Source organism: Etheostoma spectabile, chromosome 21 (genome assembly GCF_008692095.1).
Source record: "Etheostoma spectabile isolate EspeVRDwgs_2016 chromosome 21, UIUC_Espe_1.0, whole genome shotgun sequence".
NCBI classification, from domain to species: Eukaryota; Metazoa; Chordata; class Actinopteri; order Perciformes; family Percidae; genus Etheostoma; species Etheostoma spectabile.
The window spans coordinates 10,994,906-11,007,360 of record NC_045753.1 but is presented as its reverse complement, the minus strand read 5'-3'; the positions used below and the strand labels follow the sequence as shown (position 1 = coordinate 11,007,360).

Below are 12,455 nucleotides of genomic sequence, written 5' to 3'. Positions count from 1 at the left end.
GCCACAGCCGACCGAAAAAATAACCAGCTGCCCCTCCACAGTGGGTCCCATAGCCTCAAAATCTAAAAACAAGCTCCACTTTATGACCGCTCGTTAATTTTAAAGATGCCTTATGGGTTGTTGAATTGTTTATTCGTTCAAAGCACATGATCATGTTATGGATTGATTTAATTCCCTCCTTAGCCGTGTTAGCCAGACACTCCACAGGAGCGTACACTGAGATAAATGTGAAGCAAATGTGATAATTCAAGGTAATATTTCACACCTTCATTTTTGTCTGGTTGAATATCTCATCATATGGTTAAGCAGTTGCATGCTTAGACTGTAGGGAACACTTTCCCTGCTGTTGCATTTAAAGCTTAACGTAACTTTTTGATATTAATGAACGTCCGTTACATTTAAGCCGTCGCCAAATGAGCTGCTACAAAGCTAATTAAGACTATCAGCTCCACACACTCTCTCTGGATTTCTTAGTATGGCTGTGTTCAAAGGACTGTCCTGCGCAGAAACTCAAGTGAAGATAATGACCTCTTCTGAAGAGTCCATCAGTTTTTTTTTTTGTCCTCCGTGTCCTCCTTGGCTACTAGTAACTGTTGTGTGTGTGTGTGTGTGTGTGTGTGTGTGTGTGTGTGGTGGTGTGTGTGGGGGGGGGGGATGCGCAATCACAAAAGGCTTGTATCATGTCATATCAACCCTGCCTTCAAACTACCCAACAGGAGTTAAAATGACCACAATAAGGTTTTGAATGCAGGACTTTCACGAGTAGTGGAGCATTTTCACAGTGTGGTATCAGTACTTTTACTGCAGTAAAGGGTTTAAATACTTCTTCCAACACCGTCAAATTCAGACCTGGATTGTTGAAGTTGCAGCTTTTCAAAAGCTTGAAATTTTCAGTTTTACCAGAGAGTCACGATCAATCAGAGCCATGCTTTACACAACAGAAATTAAAATTAGTCACAAACGCATCATGCCTTCGAGTTCAATTAGCAGCTCATGTTTTGGCTGTTTTTCTCCCCTCTCCTCCCGCCAGGCTTGCCAAGGAGCTGAAGGAGAGGCAGCCAGACTTCCCAGATGTCACCTCTGGGGCGTACGTCATTGAGGTCATAAGCCGGACTCCAGCTCAGGCGTGAGTGTTTTTCTCATCACTTCTTATTGCCACAATATCTTGTGCTCGCTGCCCAATATGTCAAATCCACAAGCTGCGTTTCAACAAGCAGGTTGTATTTTTGTGCCAGTGGCGCCGTTTTAACTTCTTGTAGTTCCGTCTCAGTAATTGTGAAAATAGGCACTGTAGTAGTGTGCATGATGGTTGGTTCCAGGCAGACTCCTGCAAAATATGTGTTGCCCCTGGAAAGATTTTGAAAAAGACATGAAAGGCTTGTTGACAGCGAGCCTCAGCTCTCCCCCTGAGCTAGGTAGTTTCTTACATTGTCTGGTGGATTTCTGTGGATCACATGCAGGAGTTAGCTTGATCTGGTTTTGCTTAAAGGACACATTGGTGTCACTAAGTACATTTACTCAATTACTGTGCTTGAGTACACATTTGAGGTACTTGTACTTTACTTTTCATGCCACTTTTATTTACTCCACTACATTTATCTGACAGCTTTAGTTACTAGTTACTTTACAAATTCAATGTTTGCACACAAAACACATGTAGTTTATAAAATCTGATGTTTTATTCTAAATGAAACTAGCCAACAATATAACAGCCTACAAGTCCAGCTGAAAAAACAGTTTGGATTGTTTACAGTTTCTAAAATGTGAGGATTTTTCTGCATTGACTACTTTAACTTTTAATACTTTAATTTTACTGATGATACTGGATGATTCATACTTTTACTTAAAGGGTCCTATGTTTTTGTGTCTAAGTGACTGATGGGAACAACAGTCTTTGACATTGGTCCAGTATTAAGTAAGATCGCTGCAACAAGCTACGTAGTAAGTTAACAGGGTGATTGTCCAGCTTGTTTTTACCTTCACAAAAGTCTGATTAATAATCTAAGTGTCTGACAACATTATGGAAAGGATTTCTAAGGAGGTTGACCTTTCTCTTAAAGAGTAAGATCCTTTTAAAAGGAAATGTGAGGAAATGTTTAAGATTTGAACTTTCTGTGTGTGGAGACTGCAGGATATGGAAAGTTCCCTTGTGCATTTTAACGCTGCTGTTTTGTTTTTGAAACCGGGCTGAGATCTGGCAGCGAAGTCAGAATCACGAATGTTTCCCACCCAGATTGTCCAACTCCCTCTGGCAGGGAGGACAAACTGCTTCACTCACAGCTGATAAATGATTTGTTTTTGCCCCAGAGCCTCTACATTTAAGGAACAAAAAAATAGACTGCTTTATTGCTTTATTTATAAAAGCAAAGCCCCTGAAAACTTGGCTTCAAATCTTTAGTATTTCTCTACATTATTATGGGTCCAAGCCCGAGGCCTGAAAACCTGGTTTTAAAAAAAAAAAAAGGAAGAAAGTGGGCGCCTGGGTAGCTCACATGGAAGAGCGCGCGCCTATATGCAGAGGCTCAGTCCTCGCCGCACCGGGCGGGTTTGGTTCCAGCCTGCGACCCTTCGCTGCATGTCATTGGAGGGGCGGGGGGGGCGGTGGAGCTGGATTAGATGACTGGAGGTGGAAGGGGAGATGGAGGATTTCACGCTTTGCCTGAAACGGGAGCTGATAGCAAAGGAAGAAACAGATTTAAAGCAAGGTGTGACTTGGTTTAGCAGGAAGGTGAACGCCTCCAACAGCTGAGTTAGGTCTTGCTGAAAGAATTTGAGATACATTTTGATCAGGAGAGACTAGTTTGCAGATATGCAAAAGTTATATACAGTATGATCAAACGTACAATTATTTGGATCACGTGAGGTCTTCCTGAAAGAATTGGCGATATCAGAGATATAACCTGAGATATCATGCTAAAGACAAAAACCTTCGCTCTTCTTTCTTGGTGACAGCGCTGGCCTGCAGGAGAGAGACGTCATCATCAGCATCAACGGCGAGCGGATCTCCACGGCCAGCGACGTGAGCGCAGCCATAAAGCGTGACGAGAAGCTGCAAACGGTGGTGAGGCGAGGCAACGAGGACGTCATCCTCACCATCGTCCCCGAGGAGATCGACCCTTGACCTCTCAACTGAAACAAGTAAAACAAACCCAACCAGTCAACCAATCCCGAGCTGGCTCTCAGTGTTTTTCAACCAAATATGAACACTTTGAAAAACCAAGCAACCGACAGGTGTATGTGTGTGTCTGGGGCCGCACCTACTGCGTTTAAAAACATTTAATTATTAGCACTACCACTCTTTCAGGCTGTTAAGGCTGTTTTATGCTTCTGCGTCAACTCAACGTCGCACCTACGCCGTCGTAACCTTGTAACTGGTTGCATTTCATCGCCATAACGCTAGGGGGTGTCGACTGTGTCTGTATCGGTCACCACCGAAACGGTACTCAGAATGGCAAACCCCTTGAAATATGAATCTTATTTGTTTGGCCTTTTCTTGCTTAGTTTTTGTAAAAAGTATCGAGAAATAGACCCAGTAAAATCCATTGACCTAGTTACTGTAACCAGAAAATAAGTGTGGGGTTATTTGTGAGGTGTCTGCCAGCCAGTCTATGTTATGTTAGCAAACTAGCTTTAGCACAACTGCCCACAAAGTACTGCTTGGTGGCGTTAATTTCAAAACCTACTGACACATAGACAATATACTATGTAGACATAAAGTCATGTAGACAAAGGATAAACCCGTCATTGTAACCAAAATAATGCAAAGCTGACGTCAGTGAACTAGCATGTTGCTAATCCCCACAGTAGGCTGCTTGAAACATCCACCATCAACACACAGGACGAGTTGACCAATCACAGTCCACGCAGTCTGTGTTGCTACAATGCAAAGTTACACGTTTTTGGAGGTGCGGAGAGGCTCGTAGAGGGGTTTGCGGCGACTGTTCTGCGGGGGTACGCCGTTGATTTGACGCAGAACCAAAAAATAGCCTTTACTCTCGCAAACGCCTCCAAAAGTCCAACGTCAGGACCCTGAGGACTGAAGCTTCAACCCTTCAACTTCTCATGCTAGTTTTTCTTCTAATCCCGATTTACTTTCCATCATCACAGACCGTTCATATTCTACTAACGCCTCTGTCGCGACAGAGGTCACTGCAGTCTCCCTTAGTTCTGTTTTGTTGTGTATGTTCTTGACAGAATATATTTTTAATAGTTTTTCTGTTTCAATGTGTTTGATGACATTTTTTCAACAAAGGGAATAAACTTATTTTACAAAACTGTTGTCTTTATGGACCGTGTCGATGTCGTTTGATGTTTGATTTTAAACAGGTTCCTTATTGGCCTAAAGGAACTAACAATTAGCACAACAGGGCTGCTTGATTATTCAGCACAACTGAACTCCACATTACTTTGTGACCGACATTCCCTACAAGTTGCAGGTTGGTGTTCCTCAAGGAGCCATCTAGGATCCCCTGAGGATCCCCTGAACTTGCTTCCTTTTGTCTTTTCATCACATATAGTTCCTTAAACACAAAAGAATTCTACATTTGCACGCTTCGATCCCTAGTTGCTGATTATTGGGGAAAGAAATAATCATTTATATAATTTTTAAATGACAACTTTTTAATATATATTTCTAGTACAGTTCTGTGCAAATTTCCTCAAATACATTTTTTAAATGATTTTTTTTTTTATTGTTTTGTCAACTGCTGTTTCCAAGATCATGAAGGCAGTATTAATCTCAACTTTTACACCAACATGGCTAAAAAAAAAGGAAATTAGGCAACTCCATCTGCTGAGGAAAACTCAAATGATACGGGTGATAATGAGATGACCTTCTGGTGATATATTTATCATTTTTCATCTTTGAATGACTTCAACTGTTGCCCCTATATATAGTTAATGATTTGTGTCCATAAAATACTAAATATATACTCTCAAATTACACATGATTGCAGAGTTATGATCATCAGTGTCAACAATTTATGTGGCCCAAAACAATTATAGATGTATGAGAGGGAACAGAAAGACGAATGAGCAACCTTTGCAAACATTTTGTCTCTTTTTATCTTCTATAACACACTTTAGATCCAGCCTTCATATCAGTTTAGGTTCACAATAGATTGTGGCACGCCTGCACCAGACCAAAAACATGGGCACATGATTTTTCAAACTGCAATTACGTGACATTAAAAGCCGAATTTAGCAGATCTGCCGACTTTGAGACTCCAAACTTCCCCCACAAGCAGAGTTTTTATAGTAAGGCTGAGAAACAGGTTGCTATAAATAAATGTAATCGTTGTTTTGCTTGATTTGCTAAACTCTCTGATGGCTAAGGGAGTTTTTTTTTTACTGACTTTTGTGGGGCTTTATGTCGACAACAATGCGGCTCTGAGAAAGCCACAAAAAAGTCGATAATAACACAAATTATGAAAAAAGCTACAAAAATGTAGATAAAAATGCAACGTGCAGTGATAAAGTCAAAGACATTTCACTTTTTCATTGAAACAAAGTCAATAAATTATACATGTCTGGCCCTTGGTGTGATTCCATTTTTCCAATGTGGCCCTTAGTGAGTTTGACACCTATAATACAGAGTTTCCATCTTGCAGCTAATTCTGCTTGACCATGCACATATACAGTACTGTGTTGTCCAACTGTAACGTGGAAGAAACTGAAGTGCTTGCACACTCACATAGAAGAGGTGGGCTCACCATTAAAACGTGAATGACATCTTTCATCCTCCAGGAATGCAGATGATTCCCATCCTCCAGCCGGAGGACAGGGGCAGGGAGTTTTTCTTTCGTTTCAGCCCCAGTTGGATGAGATGTGAATGGAACCGGTGACCCGGTTTGTCCTGATTGACGAGCAGATTTTCCCCCTGAGCTCTCTTCTGCTGACTCAGTGTCTGTCCTCCACATGTCTAACAAAACATCCGCACATCATTTTATAATTCTGTATCCTCCTTGTGTAATGTGTGACCCATTTTAGTTCTGTTGACTCAGCTCACAGCTGACAGTTGGTTGGCGCTGACCATCTCTTCTGTTTCTTTTAAATTTTTGGCATCTAGGCCCTCTGGCTTTCAGATGTCTTCTGCACGGGGCTAACTGCTGCAGGTCTCAACATAAGAAGACTTTCAGTGACCTTCATGGTTCACTTCCGACCCATTTATTGTGAGTCAGCGTTACTGGAAGGAACCATCGGCTAAGTGGATTTTACTTTTTCGGGAAACTCTTGGACATTTTCCTTTAACTGCAACTGTCGAACCACACAAACTATCCATAAATCAACATTGTCAACTCTCACAAGTATTCTCTGACTCATATGTTTTATCAGAAAGTGCAGGGCTGGAGCCCAAAGATACCAAACTGAATGCCAAAAACGCTCTGCTTGGTATTGTTGCCATGGTTAACTGAACTTTGAGTTATCGTTACTTCAGTTATATGCTTTTTTTTGCACTTATGTTTGCATATTATATGTGATTTTTGTGTTTTTCCTGTCCCAGTCCCGCATCATTCTTTCGCTTAGTCGCTTATCCTCTGAAATGTCTTGCTGCCCAACAGCTCTCCAATTGGGAAAAGTAAATCACTTAGCTCTTGTTAATAATAGTGGACAGAGCGTATGACATCACCCATTGGTCCGTGGAGATCTGTTATGAGTTGTTAGGTTTGCCGTTATGCGCCAGCCGTCCTGGTTGGGGATGTAACGATTTTAGACAAGAGGAGAGAGGGAGGGAGGAGCCCTTACACTCTATGTTACACACTTTCATTGGCAATCACATCATAGCCACGCCCTAAACCACCCCGTGCTTTATTGGCGATTTTAAAATCAACAAGACCATAATTAAAAAAATTAACATCATGCTGTATTCCAGAAGACTTCAAACTAGCGATTGAGACCATAAACTCATGAAAATGTTGACTGAGGTAATAAATCAAGTGAGAAGTGTCGCCCCCTGCTGGAATTCAGATAGAAAGCAGGTTTAAGGAGTCCCCCCCCCCTGCTGGAGATCAGATATAATGCAGCTTTAGGAGTCCCCCCCCCTGCTGGAGACCAGATATAAGCAGCTTTAAGGAGTCCCCCCGCTGGAGACCAGATATAATGCAGCTTTAAGGCACTTACGGTGCCAGATGATTTGTCCATTAATATTTACTAGGTTCATAACCCCCCCCCCCCCCCCCCCCCACAAAAAAATAGTACATTCATCTGTATAAATATATTTTTATGCTATTGTTTTAAACATCAACATCGCAGGTCAAACCAGTTTCCACTGGCAGCATTATGTTACAGACATGTACATCATTTCAAGCAATACATTTCCATATTAAAACACATTGTAGTCAGTTACATCTTTCATAAACACTCCTGTAATAAGTGTCAAACCAAAACTGTACTGTTAACCAAACAGTTAACCAAAACTGTACTGTTAACCAAACAGTTAACCAAAACTGTACTGTTAACCAAACAGTTAACCAAAACATCAGCAGATCAGTGCAGTTCCAGTGCGTAGTGTGAATATGAAGAACTGTTAGAGGAGAGCCGGAGACTCAGTAAACCTGCCAGGCCGGCACGATTCATCGTTATAAAATCGTGATCTCGATCCACCCCGGTTCGCGATTTAATTTTTAAATAACTTATTTTAAATGACTTTGATTCTCATTTAATTGTACGAGCCATCACAAATGCTACAACTTTCTTCGGAGTTTTAAACATAGGACTGTATGAATTAGGTGTTCCAGCGCTCCCGAGCGCCGTAATGCTCTCCCTTCCCTCTATTGCCGTTTTTCCATTAATGGTCCCCGCTCGACTCGCCATTTAGGAGTCTGCAGGTTCTCACGTCACCTTTTGGTGTCGCCTCAGCTCGCTTGGAACCTCGACTGAGGCAGTACTACAAAAAAGTACCTGTAAGCAGATACCAGGGACTTTTTTTTCGTAATGGAAAACCCCAAAGAGGCGAGTAGAGTTGAGTCGAGTAGATACCACGCAGTGGAAAAACACCATAAGTTTACAGGCTCGTGGTGATGCGCAATGCGTATAGGTGTCAAAAAATATCAGTGTTTCATACTGATAATTTATTTAGTTTTGTCACGCGTGCAATAAACTTACACTTTGTGAGAAAAAATCAATTCTAAGCTAAAACATTCATGATTCATATTTTCCCCTGAATCACTTAAATGTGAATAAATAAGTGTTGTCGTGGTGATGCATGTACACTATTAATATGTTAAAACCCGGATAAGATCACATGGGGTCATGTTTTACTTCAGTTTCTGTTTGACTGTTTATGGCTGTCTCTTCTTCTGTGGTTTTGGCTTTAGTCGACTAAGATTTATTCAGTTGATACGTCATTCTTTATGCTTATTCATGCTTAATTACTCATTTCCAAGAAACTAATGAGCACATTTCTGGTGAACACAAGATTTAAAGTGGTGCTTTTTGCAAGATTAATTGTGTAGAAACTGAGTTTTACAGATGGGTAATTAACTACATTTATATTGTGTTTTTCTAGTCTCAACCACTTCTCAAAGGCTCTGTCGATTAAATCAACTAATCGATTGGTCGACAAAATCATGTGTTAGTCAACTAAGGATTTCTTTAGTCGAGGTCAGCCCTACATTTTTGTTTCGTGATGTATTTCCAGAACACCCTGCAGCCACAGGACGTGTTTTGATGTGTGTGATACGGGTCTGGGTTCTCTGCAGTTCCACGTTTCTTGGTTTCCTTCAGCCAAACAAACAATCCCACATCCAGGACATTCCCTTCGGCTGTCGAGCCGGGTCGCATTCATTTGCTATTTTCCCAGAGATAAAACCCAAACCAACCGTTACAGACTTGTAGTTGAAGACAATTTTACATTTTAGGAGATTATTGTGTTATTCTATCCATATTTCCCATTTCAGTCTTAAAAAACTAACATTTTAGTATCTGTGTCGTCCCCGCTGCCACTAAGGTCTAGTTGGAGAAGGTCAAGAGTCAGAAAGGCTTCTAGGTTACATGTTGCGTTAGTCTTGTAGCGGTTCTGAGCTCAGTGTGTGGTCGGTGTCGGGTCGGTCTGCTGCGACGCGTCTGTGGATGCTGCCCCCCCGCCCCCGCTGCCCATGGCTCCCTGGCCGAGGACGACGTGCGGCAGGGCGCTCAGCAGGGCCTTCTCCAGCTTCTGCTCCAGAGCGTCCAGGCGGCGGTCGACATGCTCCTTCAGCCTCCTCTCCATCTCCTCCAGACGACGCTCCATGGCCGGGTCCAGCTCCCTGCAGGGCGACACGACAGTGAGGTAACGTTTTGGTTAAAAAGCCCGGCTGCAGAGTAAAAGTTAAAAAATCCAAAAATGAGAACAATGAAAGCTTCACTGAGGCAACATTTACATTGCTACGTTTTGGTTTTAAAGGAAAACCTCTTTCTTCCCACTCCAGCTCCCTCTCTCTGGCGTTTCCCCCTCTCATTCCCTCTGCTCTGGCGTTCCCCCCTCTATTTCCCCCTGCTCTGGCGTTTCCCCCTCTCATTCCCCTGCTCTGGCGTTTTCCCCCTCTCATTCCCCTGCTCTTGCGTTTCAGTTCCCCCCTCTCATTCCCCCTGCTCTGGCGTTTTCCCTCTCATTCCCCCTGCCTTGCGTTTATACACCAAGTTGGAGGACAAATAATTCATATGAGTTCATACAAAGCTAATTAAGACTCTCAGCTCCACACAACTCTCTGGATCTCTCAGTGTGACTTGGTTCAGAAGATTGTGACGTCCGGCAACTTTACCGCCTAGAAACTTGAGCCTCTTAATAACAACCTCTTCTGAAGAGTCCAACATGTCCAAGTCATGTGGACGCGCTGACAGTGTTGTTGTTGTTACTTCAAATTCCACATGGGGGAGACAGAAACTACGCACTATACCTTTAAAACAAGCAACCACTCAAATGACAAACTTCCCTTTACAGTTCATATACGTATTAGTATTATCAATCAGTTAATCAGATTAGTAGATATTAAATTTAAATTACAATACCTATTCAATATTACAATACCTATAACATTATCACAATCAGATGTGAAAGCTGCAAGATGTTTCAGGACATCTAGCCTCCGCAGTACAACAACATATTTAACATATTAAACTCTTTCAATATTTTAGCCCGTGGTTACCACACTGACGTGTTTTGGCGAGACGTCCCGCTGAGCTGCTGTCCTCTCCTCGGTGTGGAGTCAGACTCGTGGACGTTCGCTCTGAGCTGCACCGCTCTGACAAAGAGCCTCATTCATCAAACACCAGCTCATAGACACAATGAACTGAAACAAATTCCAGCTTTACATTAAGTAAAACCCATACTGAGCCTTTGGGGTTCTGGTTTAAAATAATTCCATTTATTCAATGAGGTTTGGTGCAGTTTGCCAACGTTTTAATCATTCACACATACAGTGATGCTGATAAGTGAACTCTATTGTCTCAGTGTCAGCCTCCTCCCAGCACTGCTACCAACCACTGAATAAACCCAGATCCTTCTATGTAACCCAGTCTGCAGAGGTGGAAAGTAACAAAATAAATGTACTCATGTTACTGTATTGAGTAGTGTTGTTGTGCATTTTGTGTTTTTCAAGTAGTTTTTAAAATCTGTAATTTGAAATGTACTTGATTACGTTTGGGCGTCAGCTTTCAGCTAACAATGCCACCTTAGACATGCAGAGCTATTGGCCCGATTAATAAACAAGTCTCTGTTCATCCACGCCCTCAGCTGCCCGACAACGGGGCCGTGCCACAGTGACTGCAAACAAATCCTTATTGTTTCTTCTACGGTACTTTCCATTTAACTAGGAATAGACAGGCCCAAATATTGTGTTTAGTTACGTAGATGCAGGGACATAAAATCTGTAAAAATCTATTTTTCAGACACCTGTTGAAATGAATGGGATGCTGTGAGCCAACACAACCAGCTGTTACACCAGATGGAGGAGCTTGTAAGTTCCTTTGCCCAGAAAAAAAAAGAAGAATATTGAAAAGAGCAAGAGACACGGCTTTTTGAAGCGTGAAGGCTACGGCTAAGCTACGTAGCTGTAATCCGTACTTTGAACTGCAAGGCGAGAGAGAGTTGATTGAGATATATGATCTCAACGCTAGATGGGAAAGATTCATACACACTGGACCTTTAAGACTTTTAATGCCTGTTTTTTTGAATATTTAAGACATTTTTAAGACTTTTAAGACCCCGCAGGCACCCGGCTCATTGACTAATCAGACCAGTAATATCTCTGAGCGTCGGCGGTTGGTTTAAAACACAGCGTCTGACAGGATGGACCGACTGAACGTCACTCACCATGTGCCATTTCTAGTCATCTTCTCCTTCACTGTGGCGTCATCCAGCCTCAGCTTGGTCACCTGTCCACAGAGGCTCTGGAGCATGGGCAGAAGCTCAGGGCCGGAGCTCAGACCGCGCCCCTGGCCTTTCAGGAAGTGAGACATCATCTCGGCCATCTGGGCGTGGCTCACGGGGCCCCCGCTCTCGCTGCTCGCTAAGGATGGGACACCACATCGCAAACTAGTCAGCTGCTACAATTTGGGAATTTCAAAACTAAGAAAAAGCAGTTGGTTATTAACCACATGAGAACAAAAAAGACGCGCTGGCGAGTCTAAGCAATGTCTGACAACAGTCCTACTTAAAAACGCAATATCGCAAAATGTCATTTTAGAGATTTATTTACGCTTCTTTTGTGAACCCAAGAATTTTGGGAACTAATTTTCAGATACATACATTCAAATACAGTATTAGGGGACCACTAAGGTCTATATAAAGAGGACTTCAGATACAGTATTAGGGGACCACTAGGTCACTAAAGAGACTTCAGATACAGTATAGGGACCACTAAGGTCTATATAAAGAGACTTCAGATACAGTATTAGGGGACCACTAAGGTCTATATAAAGAGACTTCAGATCATTAGGGACCACTTAGGTCTATAAAGAGACTCAGACAGTTAGGGACCACTAAGTCTAATCAAAGAGACTTCAGATACAGTATTAGGGACCACTAAGGTCTATATAAAAGAGACTTCAGATACAGTATTAGGGGACCACTAAGGTCTATATAAAAGAGACTTCAGATACAGTATTAGGGACCACTAAGGTCTATATAAAGAGACTTCAGATACAGTATAGGGACCACTAGGTCTATTAAAGAGAATTCAGATACAGTAGTAGGGACCAAGGTCTATATAAGAGACTTCAGATACAGTATTAGGGACACTAGGTCTATATAAAGAGACTTCAGCTACAGTATAGGGGACCCCTAAGGTCTATAAAGAGACTTCAGCTACAGATCTATGGAACATCTAAGGTCTATATAAAAGAGACTTCAGATACAGTATTAGGGGACCATTTAGGCCTGTATAAAAGCATCCAAAGAGCACCATGTCATGGGTACTTTAAAGTGTTTTTGTCTTTTTTGAACCAAGCAAGACAGTCAAAATTCTGGTAGGTCATGA

At 42.1% G+C, this 12,455-nt stretch overlaps 2 protein-coding genes across 4 annotated transcripts in view; one reads left to right on the top strand and one right to left on the bottom strand.

Moving 5' to 3' along the window:
• htra1b (HtrA serine peptidase 1b) overlaps nt 1-4,286 on the top strand; it is a gene marked incomplete at its 5' end in the record, with an annotated part of 25,972 nt that extends 21,686 nt beyond the window's left edge. The window contains 2 exon segments of the mRNA XM_032501858.1: nt 1,031-1,126; nt 2,953-4,286. Coding sequence (XP_032357749.1) covers nt 1,031-1,126; nt 2,953-3,121 — 265 coding nt within the window. The 3' untranslated portion in view covers nt 3,122-4,286.
• Nucleotides 4,287-8,348: 4,062 nt separating this feature from the next.
• Nucleotides 8,349-12,455, bottom strand: part of c21h10orf88 (chromosome 21 C10orf88 homolog) — an 8,420-nt gene continuing 4,313 nt past the window's right edge. For all 3 annotated transcript variants that reach the window (XM_032501861.1, XM_032501862.1, XM_032501863.1), the window contains exons 8-9: nt 11,291-11,486; nt 8,349-9,245 (exon numbers count right to left, since the gene is read on the bottom strand). In XM_032501861.1, coding sequence (XP_032357752.1) covers nt 9,023-9,245; nt 11,291-11,486 — 419 coding nt within the window. In that variant the 3' untranslated portion in view covers nt 8,349-9,022. The remainder of the gene's footprint in view (nt 9,246-11,290; nt 11,487-12,455) is intronic.